At 45.1% G+C, this 19,080-nt stretch overlaps 2 protein-coding genes across 3 annotated transcripts in view; both read right to left on the bottom strand.

Annotated features, from left to right (window-relative positions):
• Window positions 1-12,263, bottom strand: part of ttc28 (tetratricopeptide repeat domain 28) — a 74,781-nt gene extending 62,518 nt beyond the window's left edge. The window contains exons 1-2 of the mRNA XM_041059207.1: window positions 12,021-12,263; window positions 6,829-7,191 (exon numbers count right to left, since the gene is read on the bottom strand). Coding sequence (XP_040915141.1) covers window positions 6,829-7,191; window positions 12,021-12,050 — 393 coding nt within the window. The 5' untranslated portion in view covers window positions 12,051-12,263. The remainder of the gene's footprint in view (window positions 1-6,828; window positions 7,192-12,020) is intronic.
• Window positions 12,264-12,605: 342 nt separating this feature from the next.
• pla2g3 (phospholipase A2 group III) lies at window positions 12,606-17,638 on the bottom strand. Of its 2 annotated transcripts, none has more exons than XM_041059097.1 (7): window positions 17,084-17,638; window positions 16,573-16,705; window positions 16,320-16,454; window positions 15,759-16,129; window positions 15,534-15,663; window positions 14,983-15,093; window positions 12,606-14,628 (listed from the first exon to the last, which is right to left on the bottom strand). In XM_041059097.1, exons 1-7 carry the CDS (start codon window positions 17,619-17,621, stop codon window positions 14,382-14,384), a joined length of 1,665 nt encoding a protein of 554 aa, XP_040915031.1. In that variant the 5' UTR covers window positions 17,622-17,638; the 3' UTR covers window positions 12,606-14,381. The 2 variants fall into 2 exon arrangements, with proteins under 2 accessions (XP_040915031.1, XP_040915033.1); XM_041059099.1 differs by having other exon boundaries at window positions 12,606-14,625.
• Between the last annotated feature and the right edge of the window lie 1,442 nt (window positions 17,639-19,080).

Raw genomic sequence — 19,080 nt, 5'->3', positions numbered from 1 at the left:
AGAGTCACTGGGGCCCTGCCAAACAGATGAGCCTATAATTGTGTTTGGTTTAACGGTGAGGAGAGTTTGCACTAGGTTTTACACGCTGATTGATTTCGATAGCGAGGAGCTTTCTTGGTTTTCTCTCCTTACATGTTCTGGTTTTAGGCGTTTGTGTTTACTAAAGTGAAAGTTTCATTCTTTTCTTCCACAGTCAATGTTACGAGACTCCACAGATGCAAGAAGTACTGAGATCTGTCACTTAGGTAAAAGTAGTGAAAAGTCAAAAATAAACTAACTTGAAATATAAATTGATTATTAAAATAGTTGCCAATAAGCGACTACTTGTTGCAGCTCGAAACCTGATTTCTCACAAACGAAGCTGAAAAGATTAAAAACCTGTGACCATAAAATAAAACTGCTCTGATCATTGAATTATCAGGTTGTTTCCATGTACAGTAACACTGAGGAGGGAACAGGGAATCAGCCACACACACACACACACACACACACACTCATCTGAGCTTATAAATCCCGAGAACAATTTCACAAAAGAAAAAGATAATCCATAATTTGAACCACTGTTGCCATAGTGACAGGCCGAACCGCTCAGCGACATGAACCACTGCAACAAGTCAGTTCAGTGCAGAGCAACATGAAGCGGCATCCACACAGAGCTGGAAGCAAGCTGAGGTTCTGACAGCAGAGATCTGTGGTTCTGGTTGTTGTGGAACATGAGCCCGGTGGGTGAAGCATAAACACAGAGAGGGGAAAAGAACATGATGCCAAGAAAGTTTGCCCACAGAGAAAAAGATGAAAAACACCAATTCAGACTATCAATTATAACTTGACCTAGAAAATCGACTTACAGCTCGACAAGGTTTCTCAGTTTTGCTTCCAATACAACACGATGTCGTACGTCTGTCTAGAAAAAGATCCTCTGGGATCCAAACCTTTACGTCCTGGATCTACTGAGCGGTCTCCAGAGCGGCCATCTGGAAACATGTCTGAAGCGGCCGTCTTACAGGATAAACAAAACGACAAAACCCACAAAAAGACCAAAGCCAACGACGAATTCAAGTTCAAGCTCAGTTTTACTCAGCACTCGACCACATTCACGTAGAGCTCCCCTCAGTACTGACTCTGTGAGGGAACTCAGGCATGTCCCCTCCATCCCCAGAGGAAACTGCCGCCTGATCCCCTGACCTCTCACCTCACATCCTAACAGAGCAGCTAGCGTGGTTGTATACTATTGTAATTGCTGCTGCTTCCATAACGACCTGCGCCGATGCTAACACCTGCTCCACTACACTACTTTCTAAAAAGTGCCGTTTGCACAACCCTTCTTATAAATTACTGTCAGTGGCCTCTTCATCACTTGATCATCAGTGCTGATGAACTGTTGTCCAGGTGCAAACAGTGGCCAATACCATGATCCTGATGCTTTCACACCACCGTGATGAGATGAGGAGTCCAGCTGATAAATAACGAGATCGACTAACTTATCAGATTTATGCTGCCGTTTAATTATTTTAAGTGTAGCTCGTAAAAATGAGACTAGAAGCCCGGATATGAACCCTGCTTGTATTACACACACTCCCATCACATTCAGAAAACTCTTTGAAGCTCCAACCCAACCCCGCCCGCCTCCACAGGCGCCCACACAGACATCACAGGAGTCCCAAATATGTGATTGTTCATTAACCTCAACCTCTGTCTGGAAATAGAAACATACACCCCATTATTAGTGAGTCATTCCCCCTGCTGTTTATCTCTCCTCTCTTCTTTCTGGGTTTTTCTTCCAGCTTCACTGCTCAGAGGCCGCCCTGTTCCAACAGCGCTGAGGGGTAACCAGGAAATCCCAAGACCTGGACAAGACAAGGACAACGAATCCCAAAGCAAAGCACGGGGCTATGAACAGAGCTGAGGCACCAACGGTCTCCATGAAAACACAGTTAAAGGATCATTCTGCTCATAATCATAACTTGGGCTTTTGTTTTGTTTTTTTTTGGGGGGGGGGGGGGCACATTGTGAAGTGAATGACATCAGGGCAACGACAGTGCAGGGACGTGTCCAGTCAGACCAGTGGTTTGTCCAGATCCACAGCGGTGAGCTGATACTGCTCTGGCCATTCGATGCTTGAAGCTGAGACTTAAATCCTTAATCTGTGACATTCATCGTCACTCGTTCACACCACAGCATGTCCAGGTCGGGCTCGAGTCACTCTTTCATTATCTCCCGCCGCTGTTATCTTTCTCCTTCCTCTGCAATTCTCTTTGCACGGGCGGCCGAGGCACCAGACTGTGAGCGAGAGAGATGCACGCAGAGGGAGGATAAAGAAGGGGTGAGAGAAACGAGAGAGAAACGAGAGGTTCCAGCAGCTCAGGATGGTTGCTGAGACAGCAGAGCTCGGTGGAGTCTGTCTGTGTCCTACCACAGAACATAAACCAACAGTGCAGCAGAGGAGCAGGAGCATATCTCCTGATTAATACCACACAATTAGGCCCCACTCCACTTCCAGGCTAAATCAAAACTCATTACACTCTGCGCACACTCTCACAGCGAGCTGCAGGTTATTTGCTGATGTGCGCTTTTCTGCATGTTATCAGAGAAGCTGTGAGGTACAGTAGCTTCATCTGGCCCCCGCTGTTGCTGCTTAATGGAAGCGATAAGGAAAAGCTGTGAAGAAGAAGAAGAAACAGGAAGGAGAAGGCTGCGATTGTTCAAACCCTGACACCTAAAGAACGATGGGTGGTCATTTCCACTTCCACGAGGTGACAGAGCAGATGCTAAAGCAGCGGCGGGCCTCTCAGCCTCGGCCGGATCACATGGATTGTGCGTGCTTGTGAGCTGCAAAGCCTCATGTGATGTGGGTCACGAGAGAGCTGGAACAAAGGGAAAGTTGTGTTTGAGCTCCCTGTGGTTGTGACCAGGCAGTTTCCCAGCACGCCAGTGCTGCGCTCTAGTGGCTGCATCGAAAATCAGAGTTTCATCACAACCTTTTAATTTCAGTATGACACATTATAACAGGTTTGGTTAAGCTTTATTTTGCATATCCTTTCGTTTCCTGGAAAGAAGTATGTAATTTGGAGCTAATTATACGGTGTAAAGCAAGAAAAGTGACCTTTGGTGTACGGGCACGGAATCGGCTCGGTGTGTTCACTATAATTAGACGTCGTTCAATTGTTCCACCACCAATTAATTTGATCCAGCCAACGGCTTCTCGGCAGAGGACGGGGGGGACACGTCCCCCTCACTCTATAGGTTTCAGTTTGACTTACTCACTAAAATCTCACCAAACAGAATCGTCTGACCGTCCTGGAATCCAGAGGAGAGAGGAAGAATTAATGTGGCGGTGTGAGGGGAAGACCTGAAAAACCTGGAGAATCTTTCACTCGGTGCACAGCAGGTCAGCTGACATTTGTCTACATCAGGAATTTAATAATGACAGGACATGTACTTGGCTTTAAATTGAGCACTTCTTCTAAGGAAGCCAACAACTGCTTATCAAATCAACAGAACTAACTGAAATCTGACTAAACGAGTGTCTTTGAACTTTAAATAGCACCAAACGTACTGTTTTTTTTTCCACAGAGCTTTCTGGGAAGTTATTTCAAACTTTTCTTTCATTTCAGCAACAGAGATATACGATATAACCGTCCACGATTCTCCTTCTACAGCCAAAAACAGATTATTATCCAGATTACAGTATCTGGACTCAAACTGGAGAATAATATGAACTTGATGAGTAATATTTATGTTTGTCGGCTGTCATTATAAACAGATAACTAACACAATTTCTGATGACATTTTCAAATGCCTTATTCCAACTAACAGCCAAAAACCACCGCAGCTCTGATTCTTTTGACAACGTCACTGGGCTGAAAAGTTCTGAAAAGAACATCACGGAACAACAATCCAGTGGGTTCATACTCTCCAGAAAGTGAGCTAAGTGGAGAGCACACAGTGAAATCTCTCCCTGCTGGAGACTCACTCTCCTCACATGGTCTGCAGTAAGTCCTGGATTACCCCACTGACCCAGTCTGAGTTCTCCATGACACGATTTCAGATACAGCACAAACTCCACAGAGAACATTACCATCCCATCAGCACCGTCCCGGCTCAGGTCACGGGATCTTAAATTCGTCCAACCAGGGAGGAACCCAAACATGAGGAAACTGAATCTCTTCCCTCGGTTAGATCACATTATAATATAAACTCTGTCATGTGGGGAACCTTCCTAAACAGGCCATTTTAGGCCCCCGAGTCCCACTTCAAGAAACGAGAGTCTTTCTTTCTGAATGCTTTCTCTGCACGAATGTCAGTAATATTTTAGCAGCGTGTGGTTACAGAGTAGTTTCTTAATGACAGGGGAAGCCTGCGCGGTGCGGGGCCAGCTCCACGGCCCTTCTGCGTAAACAGGCGTAGCTGGCTGCCATCTGGTTGGCTTCCACTTCAGAGCGGAGAGCCCGGCGAACATTCGCTGATGATCTGCACTGATTCCAGCTACAGCTCCCACAGCGGAATATTCGGGAACAGTTTGGGACGGTAACGTCTGACATACAGCCGCAGGATTAAAGGCTCAGTTCACCAAACTTACAACTTACTTTTATAAGGTGTCCACAGTCACACTTTATCAGGTTTGCTTCTGGAAATCCTGCCTGTACTCTGGTGTAATGAAGGTAAAGGGGAAACTTTGTGGTTTTCACAGCCTTGAAAAATATTCAACATCACCATCGTGTTCCAAAAACAGAGAGCCTGGTTTTCATTGAGGGGACAAACAGACGTCTCTATTTGTGGGACCAAAAAGTGAAGCAGTTTGTCTAAAAAGACAAAAGTTTCCCACACCGCTAAAGGCTTAGAAATGTGAATAAATGCACCTGTGTGGGGTTAAAAAGCCTCTTTGAAAGCACCTAACGACTTCACAGAAACACACAGAGCGAGTGTGTGCGGATGACAGCAAACATTCAAACACAAAACAGTCGGTTTTCACAGGAAAACACTCAAAAACAAGTCGAAAGAAAAGGCTTTCGCTCCCGCAGCAGTTTTACTTCTGTGATGTGACTTCATTTGAATCACAAAGAAACAAAAGGCTTTCTCAAAGCTCGGCGCTGAGCGCCACGACAAAGAGATAAAGCTGCACAAGAAAAAGACAAGAAAACAACATCAAAATGCAAAGAAGTTTTGTTATTCCGCACTGGGTTGTTATCCAGATAAGCACACAAACATATGCGACTTCTGACCAGTTACACCCCACTGTTCCCATGACCCAGTCGCCTTTTTGTGTGTGTATGTGTGATACAGCAAGTGTGTGTTTGAGCCTGTTGTGCCAACAGAAAAGTCGACGGGGGCAGCAATGGGACAAACTGTGGGAGGCAAACAGAACAGAAGAAAAGAGGAGAGAAGAGAGCGAGGCCGACCGGGCGGAGCAGAAAGAGAGAAGTGAAGCAGAAGTAAACGTCCCTCTCAGAAAGACTCCCTCTGTTCGCCACTTCATTAGTCCTGACCTTGCCTTTGACCTGCGGTGAATGCTACCGCGCTCACCGTAGCCCAGTGCTATGACACCGCCACTAAACAGGCCACACACACACACACTCACACACACACACACACACACACACACAAAGGAATGCTGCTTCTGTTATTGTCTTTAAGTGCCAAACTCGGGCCAAGGCCTAACCGGGTTTCGAAAACAAAATAACAGCCGTGCGAAGCTCTCTCTCTCTCTCTCTCACTCACACACACACACACACACACACACACACACTGACATATACACACCCAAACACCACTTCCGTCCATTCTCTCTCACAGAGAAAGGAAGTAGAGTCGAGCTGGCCGGGCCCCAGCTGTCCAGACGGAAGGTAGCCTGGCAAACCCTGTCCCATGCCTGCCCACTTCCAGCTGCTCTGAGTGGCTCTAAAAGACTCTGAGCCGTCGCCATCCTTCGTTTCAGTGTCGGTGGACGTAAAGGATGACTTCAACTTTAACCCTCACACGTTCACCTGCAGTAAAACACTCAACTTTATTACACTTCGTTCAAATTACATTTGTTTTGTTAGTGTTTAGACACAACGTCCCGCCATGTTTGCTTTCAGTGTAATAAACCAGAGAAGATACCACGGTGGCAAAATCTCTGACGGCTGAGAAACTTCCGCTGTCTCGCTGTGTATTTTTATTTTGTCCAGAGCTACATCTCAGCTTCTACCTCCCTCTAATGATGCACACAGTCAGAGGAAGCACTGATCAGCAGCAACAACACGCAGCGTCTCGTTGTTCGCCACCATCACTGCACATCTACAGGGAGATCTCATTCTGCTGAGTTATATGTGCGTGCCTGTCAAACAAAGAGTGTACAGCACAAACTTAACATTACGCTATAAAAGCACAACATGTGGACTGTGGCATCTAAATAGCAGGCTTGTGTTCAGCTGCCGTTCACCGGTAACAATCAAAGCTTCATCAAAACAAGCTGTTTGACAGGATCTGGGAAGGAAGGAGGGGGAGTAAGGACTCGCTTCTCTCTGTGCAGCCAAACGCTGTCAGCACTAACTCGGCCAATCACAGGAGGTTATTTCCAGCAGCAGGTGATCTAAGATCCTTCAAAACCTCCGACCTGCATCTGAACTCCTGACAAACAAGAGGAAGTCATCACAGAGGGCAACATGTTGGTTGGAAGGGTTTATAATTAGCTGTGCTTCCACTGGTCCACATGTACATAAATACAGCTTTACTGAGACGAGGCAGGCAACTGAAGAGCTCATCCATACGTCCACCACACATCCATCAAACATCCACCTCATGGACACATCCACTCTTCAGCTACATAACACCCATCAAACCTCTTACCTTGGGCCACTTGGGGTTGATGAGTCGTGCTTTGATGGCGTCGTCCAGAGCCGTGCTGTACTGGCCCAGTCTGAGATAGGCCGCCGAGCGGTTACTGTACAAGATGCAGTTCTGGGGGTCAGCAGTCAGGGCCTCGCTGTACAGACGCACGGCCAGAGCGTACTCCCCCTGCTGGCAGGCCTGGTTACTGCGGCGCACGCGCTCCAGGAACTCCGCTTTGCTCAGGCCGGACGGGCCGCCGCCACACGGTCGCTCTGCCCTTTTCAGCGTCAGGGCCGAGGGGATCACAGGGGAGGAAGAGGAGGAGGATGACGAAGGAGGGTTGGTGGTTCTGCTGGTGGAGCGAGAACCAAACAGGGAGAACTGAGGAACAGGAGGGAAAGGAGAGGAGGACAAGGAGAGAGAGAGTGAGACGCTGGTTAAATGTCCTGTAACTGCAGCTGAAAGACATTCATGATCCCCAGAGGACGAATCCCACTGAGTCAGGCCATCCTCTGACTCGTCATGCAGCGACACTGTGAGGTTGGCATCTGCGGTTTGGACTGAATTATCTTGTCAACTGCTGAATGGATTTCTAAACCGACGCAGACACTCATGTTTCCCTCAGTGCGATTTGCAGTCGTTTGATCCTCTGACGTTTCATCCAGTGAAAAGAGGAAACGTGTTTCAGAGAAACGACAAACATCTGTACAGTCAGACTCCACAGGGAAATAACAGAAGGCCTCGAAGAGAAAAGTCTTTCTAATGAAAGAAGAAAGACGTTCTTTTGTTAATCACACCAACAGATTCAGATCTATTTTTAACTAGATGGTGAATCTGAAAATGCATAAAATTAAAAACCTGGAAGCTGATGTTGTGATGTAGTATCGTATCTTGTCCAAAGAGCAGTTGCGTCCAATCACTATCAGATTTCCAATACACTGGTCTGTCAGTCCGATAAAAGACTCAAATTAATGATTAATGTCTCGTGTATCCTCACTCCTCATTCTTCAAAATAAGAGCTTTGGGAGGACTGGAACGATTTCCAGCTCAGGGGAGGATCGAGGATCGAATAAGGGGATTAGGACGCACTCGAGTATGTCCATGGTCAAGATTGGAATTTCAATATTATCTGTGTTTGTATTTATGGTTTTACTTTTAAAGATGTCAGATTAAGAAATTACATAAGAAAAGAAAATAATTCCAATAGACAGAAGGAAAATGTGCTTTTGGCTGCTGTTACATAAGTTGTAAAAAACAACGTATTGCAAACAGAAATCCACCCAGGACGACACAGAAGCTGCAGCAGCCTCATTTGCATGAGATGATACTGTAGTTTCTGGCAAACGGGGACACCAAAGTGCTGCGTGCACTTTTCTCTTCTGTTCGGTTTTTAACAGCTCGAATTCCTCCGAGAGATGGAGAGAGAACGGAGGGAAGTCAGACACAAACTCAGACAGTCAGATGAGGGCTCTGTTCTTCTCGTTCGTTTCTGTCACAGCCGCTGAAACTCGCTGAGGTCGGTTCTCTGTAGCTTTAACATTGAAACGATGCCTCCCTCCCCAATCTGGTGTTTCCAAATTTGTCCTTTCACCAGAGCTTACACCAAGGCCTTCATTATATCTCTCTGTTCCCCTCTCTCTCTCTCTCTCTCTCTCACACACACACACACACACGCACACACACACACACTGAAATGTTTGGATACACACTTCAAATATGCAGACTGGAGGGATTCCTAAAACTTGCAAATGCATCACCCAGCAGCTTTGAGGGAAAAGAAAGAAAAAGCATAAAGTTGTTTGGAATCCACTGATAATTCATCTGAAATAAACTGCAGAAAAACTTTTTCAAAAAAACGTCTCACACTATCACGTATCCGCTCTGTGTCGGTTTGGGCCATTGTAAAGTAACACTGGACAGCTGCTACCTGTTTGTACCATCAGGTAAACCATCTGCCACGTACAGCAGCTTCAGCTGTATTCAAACGTTAACGAGGGCGTGGACGGAGAGATGTGAGGCAAAGGTGCTGTGTGAGGTGAAAGAAACAGGTGCACACAGGTGTTGCATTAACTGAAGGGAAGTTAGACATTACGGTTTGGCTGCAAACACAATCATGTGTGTCATAGTTTTACCTCTGACACACAGTAATGTGATTAACTTCAGGCTGTTCGCTGAAAGATTTAGGATTTTTATCACAGACTGTGCCAAAGTCTGTGTCCTGCAGAGAAACTCTAACTAAAGCTACTTTCTCACACTTTGTTTTATTAATGATTAAGACCAAATGACATAGGTCTCATTCATTTCTCAGTATAAACATCTAAATACTGTTTCAAAGCCTTCTCCATGCAGTGAGAAACAAAACTCTGGTTGAGAAACACTGAATTCTTCAGGTATTACTTTATCTATTTGGCTTAAAAGCAGTCGAATGCACTGAGTCTAAAAATACTGCAAACAGCTGTAAACTCCCCTCAAGGTGTTTAAAAGCCCTGAACTCTCCAGAGAGGCGACGACCACAGGACGATCGCCGTGTCCTCGACGTGAGCTCGGGCCTGAGGAGACCTATGACACAGTGACGCTCAGTCCTCCGACGGGCTTCCATTTTTCAGCTGCTCTCTCCAGAACGCCTTCACCGCTCATGAATGTGCCATGTTGTTATGAAACTCTTGTTCAAATATGACAAATGCGATGTGAAGCAGAGCTTGTTTAACGTGTTACCAGGGCCGTGTTTGCAGAAATAAACAAAGCGAGCCATATATCATGTGTATGGATGTAAGACGTAAATCTCTAAGCCTATTACTGCTGGACTAGGATACAGTTATAGAGCACACGAGGAAAAATAAGTGAGGGGTGTTCAGCTTGAACTTTTGCAATCACAGGGTTTACTTTAGAGAGTGGGCTGTCTACCTTGTGTGTTGTGTTCTTTAAACAGACGTCTGACTGGACTGAAACGTCTCTGCGGTGGTGTGTGGGAGCACCTGTGCACAAACTGTGCACAAACACACGAATCGAGCGAGGCGGGATGATTTAGTTCACGTTCAAACACCGAGGCGCCTCGTGTGTCTGGTGCTACGTCACATTCTGCACTTGCTTCACAATAAATACATTTTACTGTGAAGGTAGTGGTATGCTTTTATTCTGAAATCAGACAATAACATCTGCAGTTAGGTAACGTAGGATTTACCCTGTGGAGTTTTTCTAAAACTGGATTTAGATTTTTTTTTTTTTCCACAGGTGGTTGTAGATCAGTGAACCTTCAGAGAGCTGGAGTTAAAAACACGCAGTGGTCGTGGTTCACAAGCAAACAGATGGAAAACTGCACAGGTGGAGCGGTTTGGTGGAGACATGCAGAAGCATGTAATTATGTTCAGTGAAGCCTCCTCCACCTGCGACACAGAGGCAGCGAGTGCAGCTCCTTTCACCACTGTTTGTATCTGTACACAACACCAGTGACTCTGCCACCACAACTGTGTGTCGCATGTATTAGACAAGCTGAATGTGATGGTGTGTGTGTGAGGCTGACGCACAAACCTGAGGCTGTGATTTAAATTTTTAAAAAACAGATGGTGCATTGAATCTTACATTTAAACATCTGCAAATCTCCCATTTCACTGCTTCAAATGTCCGCACACTGAGTTCAACTGTGACTTTAACTTCTGCATGTGCAGCCGGCTTCATCTGGATGTGATTTGTTGTGTCACCTGTCTGTGTTGTTTGATATTCCTGTAGCAGCTTATTATACACACACACACACACACACATTCACACACTCATACAGTCAAAAACACACACAACAGCACAACAGTTGACAAGCTGACAGCACTAAGTCACTCAGCACGACGACACCACTGACAGTTTGTTGTTGTAAGTGTCATTGCTGACATATGTATTTGCTGGCTGGAACACTACAGCAGACACGCACAAACACACACACACACACAAACAAATAAACACACATTACTGAAAAAATGCTAGGGTGTGTGAAAAGGAGTTTGTACAGGAAAGAGTTTGTGTTGGAGGAACGACGCCGTTCTCTCACACACACACACACACATCCAACAAGGACGAAAAAAGACAGGAACACAACATGAATATCCTGTTCAAGTCCCTCCAAGATCACACACACACACACACACACACACACACACACACACACACACACACACTTCCTCTGTCCCCTGTCTTACTACTCCCAGCCCCCTTTTTCAGTCCAGGTCAAAGGGAGAACATTCCTGGAGAACGACACAGACGGAGACTCAGACATGAACTGAAAACCTGAGGCAGAGGAAATTGGACGTGAACCTTTGTTGTTTTAATATCAGTCGTGTTGCAGGTGAAGCATCGAGACAGCGAGCTGTTTTTATCTGCAGCAACATGGAGAATATGATGTTAGCTGAAAGTTGAGGTCCAGTAACGATATATCAGCCCATATTGATTCATTTTTATCACGTTAACTGAAATAAAGCCTGAAAACCTGAGCCCTGCTCCAGCTCTCAGTTCTTTTACATCCTGGCTTAAAACTGCTTTTCCTTGAATTAACTTTGGTCCCATTTCTTCCTGAACTGTGCTGTAACTGCACAGCATTTATGTTTCCCTGTTTATTCTGTAGCTTATCTTTTACTTCTGTTTTAGATGTGTCTTTTTTATGTTGCTTGTTTCTTTTATATCTCATATTAAAGCCTTTTTACGTCTTTTGTGAAGCAGATGCAGTACAAATGATGTTTGATATAAGCCCTGCGGTTGACTGGAGACCGGTCCAGTCAGCTGGGATGTTTGATATATTTGATTTCTGTTGATCTTCAGCTCTAATTAAAAGCATTACATGGCATTAAATGACACCAGTCTCTTGACTGTTGAAGTTAATCACTCACAGTCAAAATCCGCTCACCACAGTGACATCCACAGGCTAAGTGAAGGTTTCAGAGCAGGTCTAAGTGTGAGAGCCGTGCTGCAGTGGCCTCATGCAGCCTCCTCTGCAGCCTGACAGAAATCAGATGGCAGCTGTGTGTAAACTCCTACCCGTCCTGCAGGATGGCAGCTCATCCTGCAGGACGTGAGCTGCCTGTTTGTCTGTAAACTGTCACTCTGTTGTTTTCTGTGCCTCTTCGCTTCCTCAGCCTCCCGCAGACTTTCTGCCCCCCAGCCCCAGCCACGGCGGCGGATCGTGACATTTGTGAAACCGGCTAAATAAATCATGTTTGCAGTGGCCTTACCTTCTCTTTCCTCGCTCTTTGCTTTTCCATCTCTGCTAAATCCGGCGACAGCGGCTCCAAACTTTCATCCCACAGCGACGGGGAAGCGGGACAGGAAAACGCTCAGCCACCATCCACAACAATCCGAGCCCCGAAGTTTAAGCAGCTTCTCCAGAGTCTGATTAACCTAAAGACGGGGAGACCTGAGCGCCGTGTGGCGGACCTCCAAACTTTTTTTCCTGGGGAAAGTTAATCCGGAGTAAGTGCGCCATGTTCCCACCGCCGATCTTCTCCCCTTAGCGGAATTTCTGTCCGGTGAGAGGCGGGGATCCGGTCGGCTCCTCGGCTGCAGCCTTCAGCGAGGTTTCAGTTACACTTTCATGACATCAGAGAGGAGTTGAGTTACCTGACGGATCCTCATCACAACAGACCTGTGTGTTACTGTGTGTGTCTGTGGTGTGTGACGGCTGATTACAACCCACAACTTGTAGAATAAATATCCCGACTTTTTTTTTTTTATTTTTTTTTAAATCTTTATCATTTATTAGGATACCAAAAAAAAAAAAACCCTAAACAAACAAACAACAACAACAACAAAACAATAAATAATTAAACACGTGTGACATTTTCAGTTGTGTTTTTAAAACTTTTACACTTTAAATAAACAGTTAAACATTTTTGGAAACAGAAGTTTTGTCACTTTTAGAGCTGGAGATGTTGATAACACTGGCTGCAGCCAGGGGGCAGTTAGCTTAGCTTAGCATAAAGAATGGAAACGGGGGGAAACAGCTAGCCTGACCCACCTACCAGCACCTCGAAAGCTCACTAGCTAACATTTTATGTCTTGTTTGTTTACTCTGTTTAAAAACTACAGAGTAAAGACAGAAAGTTGTGGTTTTACGGGTTTTTATGTTTGTATGGATTCAATAAATGAGAAATAATATGCTAATCAGGCAGACTGTGGTACTTTTAAACACAGAAAGGCTACCTGTTTCCACCTGTTTCTGGTCTTTATGCTAAGCTAGGCTAACTGCTGCCTCATGTTTGTCATACAGACACAGGAGTGGTGTCTAACTCCTCATCTAAGAAAGTCCCCTTGCAAGAACGCAATGAGTGTATTTCCCAAAACATCAAACTATTCCTCCTTCTTCCATCATAATCCAAATATTTCACAATATTTTCTTATGTACAGATATTTACATTTTTCTTTTTCTTTCCTTTTTCATTGTGCTAGCAGCATAATTTGCATCTCTCTACAACTATAATTCAGTATAAATATTTACAAGTGCAACAAGTACTGAAACCTCAATAACAGTGACGAGGGAGCGGGACTCTTTCCACCTAAAAACTGTCACATTTAAAGATATTGACTCTAAAGAATATCAGGATATTAAAAACCCCCCAAACAACCCCACCTCAGTGTCCTGAGTGGTGGCTACAGTCCTTTAGGGGAATTAGTGCAGACTTGGATGTAGTGGTACATTAAAAGGCCAGTTAGCCACGACATTGCGTTCTAATATTCTCAGCACAAACAGCCACCAATACAAAACACAACAGATTTTTTTTGTGGCAGACATCTAACCACGTTAATGATGGATCAGATGTCTTAAGTGTCTTAGAAAGTCATCACAGTGAGCCAGTGTGCAGAACAGAAGGGCTCCTGAACGGTTACAGCTGAATGAAACGCTGTGCTTTTGCTGCAAATAAGTTTTCTATTCTTATCCTAAAAAGTTGACAAGGTTGTTTCACAGGTTCAAAAAACACAGTGGCCTCAACTGAGTTTCACTACATCCCTGATGTAACAATATAAAACATAATACTACAATATTTAATGGAAATCCAAAGTGTTCATCATTAAATAAAGAGGACATTCATGGGGCCTTTCTCTGTGGAGTTTCTGAGAGTGAATGGTTGTTTGTCTCTAACAGACTGACGACCTGTCCAGGCTGTACCCTGCCTGTACCCCGCAGTGTCAGCTGGGATTGGCTCCGGCTCCTCTTTGACCCTCGGGGATAAGCGGTAAAGCTCATGGATGGATGGATTATAAAATATATAATCTTATGAATAAATGCAGATAAAACATGTTATATAACCATGAAAGTGAAATAATCAGGCAAAGTTTTAAAACTCAGCTCATTATTGTGAAGTGTTTTTTCATCCTGCTGCTTTTCACAATAAGTCTATTGCAAGAAATTTTTGATTTTTACTTTAACTTTTTTGTGTGTGCTGCCATGAAATACAAATGGGCTGCCATAAACTTATTTCAATGTTTCACAGTTATATTTATATTTTGTCTGTATTTTATCATCTGATTATTTACCTCATGACGTCTTATGGTTTGTATTTAATATCGAACACTTTGGGTTTCCATAACAGACCGTTTCAGACGTGCTCCCTTCCTCTTACACTTGGCCTTTGAGCATTTTGACCATGTTTTCTGGTCTTGTTGGGTTGTTTGGGCCGAGTCAGTCTGAGACACAGCTTGTGAAGCCTCACGGCTCGGTCTTTTCTTTTAGCTCTCCTGACCTTCAGTTTTACTGCCTGCAGATGGCGCTGCTGCTCCACCTCTGCGCCGCTCCTCTGCTCCAGCTGAGGAAGATCTACTTGCACCAGAACCGCTGAACAGCTGTTGAACAAATGAGAAGAAATGATGGTTTAGTGAAGCTATAATTACTTGAGTACAAATCTGAGGTGCTTGAACTTGAGTATTTTTGTTTTATGCTGCTTTATACTTCTCTCCCACATTTCAGAGGGAAAATGCACTTGTTCTTTTTACTCCACTACATTTGTCTGACAGCTGTAGTGACTTTTCTGTACTGACTTTTTACGTTATTGTATTAGTAATTTTACTTACTTCTTCCACCTCAGCTTTACAGAATGATCATGCTATGTAATATGTAAATATGTTAAATCACACAGTGTTTCAGTGTTTTTCTTAAAGCCAGGTCGTGTGGACACATCTACAGCATGTGTGTGTACTGACGTTTTGCCTGCTGTGCAGTCCCGTGACAGAAAGCAAGACTGAGACACATGTCCAAGCAGAAGACCCTGTACTTCGGTCAGTTGTCTCTGTTTACCCAAAGTCTGGAATAATCTGGAAGGACAGCAAGACAAACAAACATCAGAGACCTACAGGCATTCCAAAAGCACAACAGAAACAGCAGATGAACAGGAAAAGAGAATCTCAGAGGCACAGACATGAGTTTATGATAATGTCAATGCATGTAAAATAATTTCTGTGCAGATTCAGAGAAGCCATGCAGCTTATGTAACAGCGTGACCCTGAATGTATGTGTACATTGCTTGTGGCCCACTTTTGTGTTATGAAACACCACACCATGCCAGCCTTGTCTTACTCGGTAAACAATTAAGTGAAGGTGAGTGCACTGTTATCACAAAGTCTGTGCTCTGCAAACATCACTGTAAATATTTACTCCAGGGGTTAAATAAATTAGTGTAATCTAGACATGATCCAACACATCCCAACGTCTTGATTAGAGGATTTTACCAATAAAACTGAAACTGCTGATTTACCTGGTGGTACAGTTGCAGTGGTACAGCGTCCCGGACCCTGGGTTGTGGAGGCCATATCTCGTCTGCTGGGGAAGGACCTTGTTCCTGCACTCATCGAGATCCTTATAGAGACCACATGACAGCCGCGTCTCTGTGAAGGAGAAGCATCAGTGGAAATGTTTGGTTCTGTTATTGTTGCATAGAGAAATAAACCGAAGCGCTGAAGAGGTGTGTGATGTTGAATACCTGTGATAGCAGCTTCAGGCTCAGTCACAGTTCGGTTTTCGATGGGTGAAGTGTACTCCGGATTGTTTCTACTCTCAGTAACTGATCCTGTTGGTCTCTCTGCTGTGTTTGTGACTGTGGAGGTGGTGACGCTGGTAGCAGGAGTGATGGAGGCTGAGGGTGAACCTGTCGAAGGCGTAGGGACCGTGGATGCAGCAGCAGTGATGGAGAAGAGCTGTGGGTCTGACGTGCTGCTCTCTGGGAGTTCTGCGGGTGTGGTAGTGTTGATGATGGAGCTCGTCCTGTTCACACTGGCCTCCGTTGGACTGGTGGACTCATAGAGTGTGGGTGCATGGACCTCAGCATACAGAGCCATATTAGTCTCTTTACACCTGTAAATCGCAACAGAGGTTGAGGCCATTTAAAGGACTAGAGGAGATCAGAGATCTTATATTTTCTGAAGCACTGCCGTGCTAGCAGCTCTGCGAGGCTATACTTAGGTACATAACATCAACATGCTAACATAATCACAAGTACAACGTAATGATGTTATCATTTGTACAGTGGATGACCTTCACTTACATTCCAAACCAGTTTCTCTGTGTACACTGGAGTCGGTGGGAGAACTCAAAGCAGTGCATCTTCAGCAGGTTGAAGAAGGTGTATCCCACCACATCAGATATGCTGTCATTCGCCTCCATCAGACAACTACGAAACCTGTAACGTGTCATTTTGTGTCAATGATTAGAAAAAAAACATCAAAGAAAACACAAACAAAAGATCAGTAGGTATGAACTGGATGTTATCTGGTGAGGTTACACTTGTAAAGCCCTACTTGTTGTCACAGTCACAGTGAGACATGGTGAAGATGTTGCTGTTGAAGACACCAAAATCGGAGTGAAAGGACAGGATGGTGTGTTTGCACTGGTCGTGTTCCCGGCAGCAGCTGTCTGTTTCTGCAAATACCCCTGTAAGAGATAAGGTGAAAGGGAAGGGATGACAGATGTTTAACAAAACTCCTGCCGCAGGGGGTGAAGGATTTTGAGGTGGTGGCGTTTGCCAGGATGAAAAAGCCTATTGACAGAAGCTGTTGAGTTGCATTGTGGGAAATGTAGGATCCAGTGTTTCTGGAGTTCAACCCATACTGAGGACAAATCAGGATATCTGAGCTTCTGCTGCATCAGTTTTTACTGTTTAAGTCCCACAACTTTGTGAAAGCACAAAATTTCAATATCAACTAAATGAGATTTTATGTGTCATCAGATGCACACAGCCACCGGTGTTTCCCTCCTGCGACCAAACGTTCAAATCAGAACAGACAGACAGAAAAACAGAAAGCAGCCTACCCAAATCCGCATATGATGGCGCCTTGTTGCCAGAGCCGCACCACAGAGTCCCGGGCACAATGAACCCGCGCTTTACACGGAGATGGGTCCTGACCTCTGACCTTTCATCCTGACCTTGACTATTCTCAGCCGGACCACCAACGCTCCTCCCCAGCCTTTTCCCCGTGTGCCACCCGAGCTCGGCCCCCTGTGGAGAAGCCAGGGAGACGCACTGCTCCTCGGCTCCAAACATGGAGTCCAGATCGACATTCTCATCCGGATGATCGGTAAACTCCTGCGTGCGCTCCAGGCACAGAGAGAAATAGTTCTGGATCACTGATGCGTCCTCGCTCCAGGAGCAGCCGAGCAGAGCGCGCTCCCGGGACCAGACGCTGTGGTAGAGCCGCAGCGATGGAGAGCCCTGCCGGAGAAAACTGTAGTGCACGTCTGCGTTTGGCAGAACTTTAGTCCAGGCACAGAGGATCGAGGCTTCTGCAGCCGTCCATCTCAGGAGTGATGATGTTAGAAGCACAGCAACGAGAGGAGCGATGTGCGTCATGGTGGCGCGTCTGAGTGAAAGATGTTTCTGCCTCTAATCTAAAACAAATTATTGGTTCACTCACTGAGGACCCAGTGTCAGATTGACTGACTCCAGGTCGGTTTTAAATAAGAAGGGGAGGAGGCGCGCGGGGAGGGGGGTGGGTGGGGGGTGGGGGGGGTTGTCCAGCGGATCTAAAATAACCGCAACATCTAAATCAGCCTGGGTCATGTGACCTGTCAGAAGAGTCAAACATCAGTCTCTCTCTCTCTCTCTCTCTCTCTCTCTCTCTCTCTCTCTCTCTCTCTCTCTCACTGACAGTGACCATGACATATTGATTTACACACACTCTCTCTCTCACACACACACACACACACACAACCCAAATAGGTTTATCAATGATAATATTGATAAGTGACTCTCGCGCCCTCAGTTCACACTGAATAGACACTTGAGAGGAAGAGGGGGTGGGGGGTGGGGGGGGGGGGGGGGGGGCAGGGGGGTGTAAATGACAATGTGGCTGAGCCTAATCAGTTTATATTGATTAATAAATTACACAGGACACAAACAACCAAATACTTTCCTTCCTATTTGCTTTTGTTTTCATTGGTTTTCCTCCTTGGATCCTGTGATGAGCAGATAACAGAACTACAGTCTGCAGCTGCAAACTTAAAACTGATGATTGGTTGTTTTACCAGAGGTTAGCCTGTGTGCGGGACCTTTTTCCTGGTGTTACACCATACTAGTATTACCAGGTGCTTGGCCTTTCTGACACCTGTTTTTGAGACTGAATAAGTTTAATAGCAACGACCGTCTCCACAAAGTAAAATCCATGGAACAGAACTTAAACAGGGGAAACCCCAGCTTTCTGTGTTTGACTGAATGATGCAGGGAATCCATTATTTCTGCTGCAATATTTTGACCTTTCTCACCACTCCAATAATTTTCATACAGTCCCTAATGTACAATATATTCCTAATTCTATCATCTACATTCATCAACATACTGAATTTGAACAGGACAAAAAATTCTACTTACTGCTTCAATTTTTGTCAGAAAAGTCCTTGATAAATGAGTGTTATGGTCACATTTGTTCAGAGAGCTGCTGCTCCCCTGAAGGAAAACATCAGCTGTAATCACATTAATAACTACTTTTGTGACATGTCCTTCATTGACAGGAGAGGGTGACAGGAGTTTGGGGGGAGGAGAGAAAAAGTGTGGGATGATGAGCCATGAAGGTCACTGATCACATCTGAAGCCAGGAGGATTATACACTTTGGACCTGCAGTTTAAAACCTTTTCAGCTGGTCTGCTTATTATCCCTAATAACAAATAATGGCCTTTGTGTAAACATGAGCTTTGAGCAAATGAACCAAAGAGCAATTTTTCCTCCTGAAGAGCTTCACATGCAACATTCAGCCACAACATCACAACCCATAACTGGTTTTAATGATGTGGCCGATCGGTGAACGTCCCTACC

Source organism: Toxotes jaculatrix, chromosome 16 (genome assembly GCF_017976425.1).
Source record: "Toxotes jaculatrix isolate fToxJac2 chromosome 16, fToxJac2.pri, whole genome shotgun sequence".
Lineage (NCBI taxonomy): Eukaryota > Metazoa > Chordata > Actinopteri > Toxotidae > Toxotes > Toxotes jaculatrix.
This window is presented reverse-complemented; position numbering and strand designations above follow the sequence as displayed.

Bases quoted from the DNA above. Each gene is read 5' to 3' on its own strand.
- pla2g3 (XM_041059097.1), bottom strand. From the start codon at position 17,621: ATGACGCACATCGCTCCTCTCGTTGCTGTGCTTCTAACATCATCACTC. The intron at 16,706-17,083 runs GTAGGCTGCTTT...TATCTCTTACAG, and splicing joins GCCATCATATGCGGATTTGG to GGGTATTTGCAGAAACAGAC. The intron at 14,629-14,982 runs GTCAGTACACAC...TCATTTGTTCAA, and splicing joins GACTGCACAGCAGGCAAAAC to CAGCTGTTCAGCGGTTCTGG.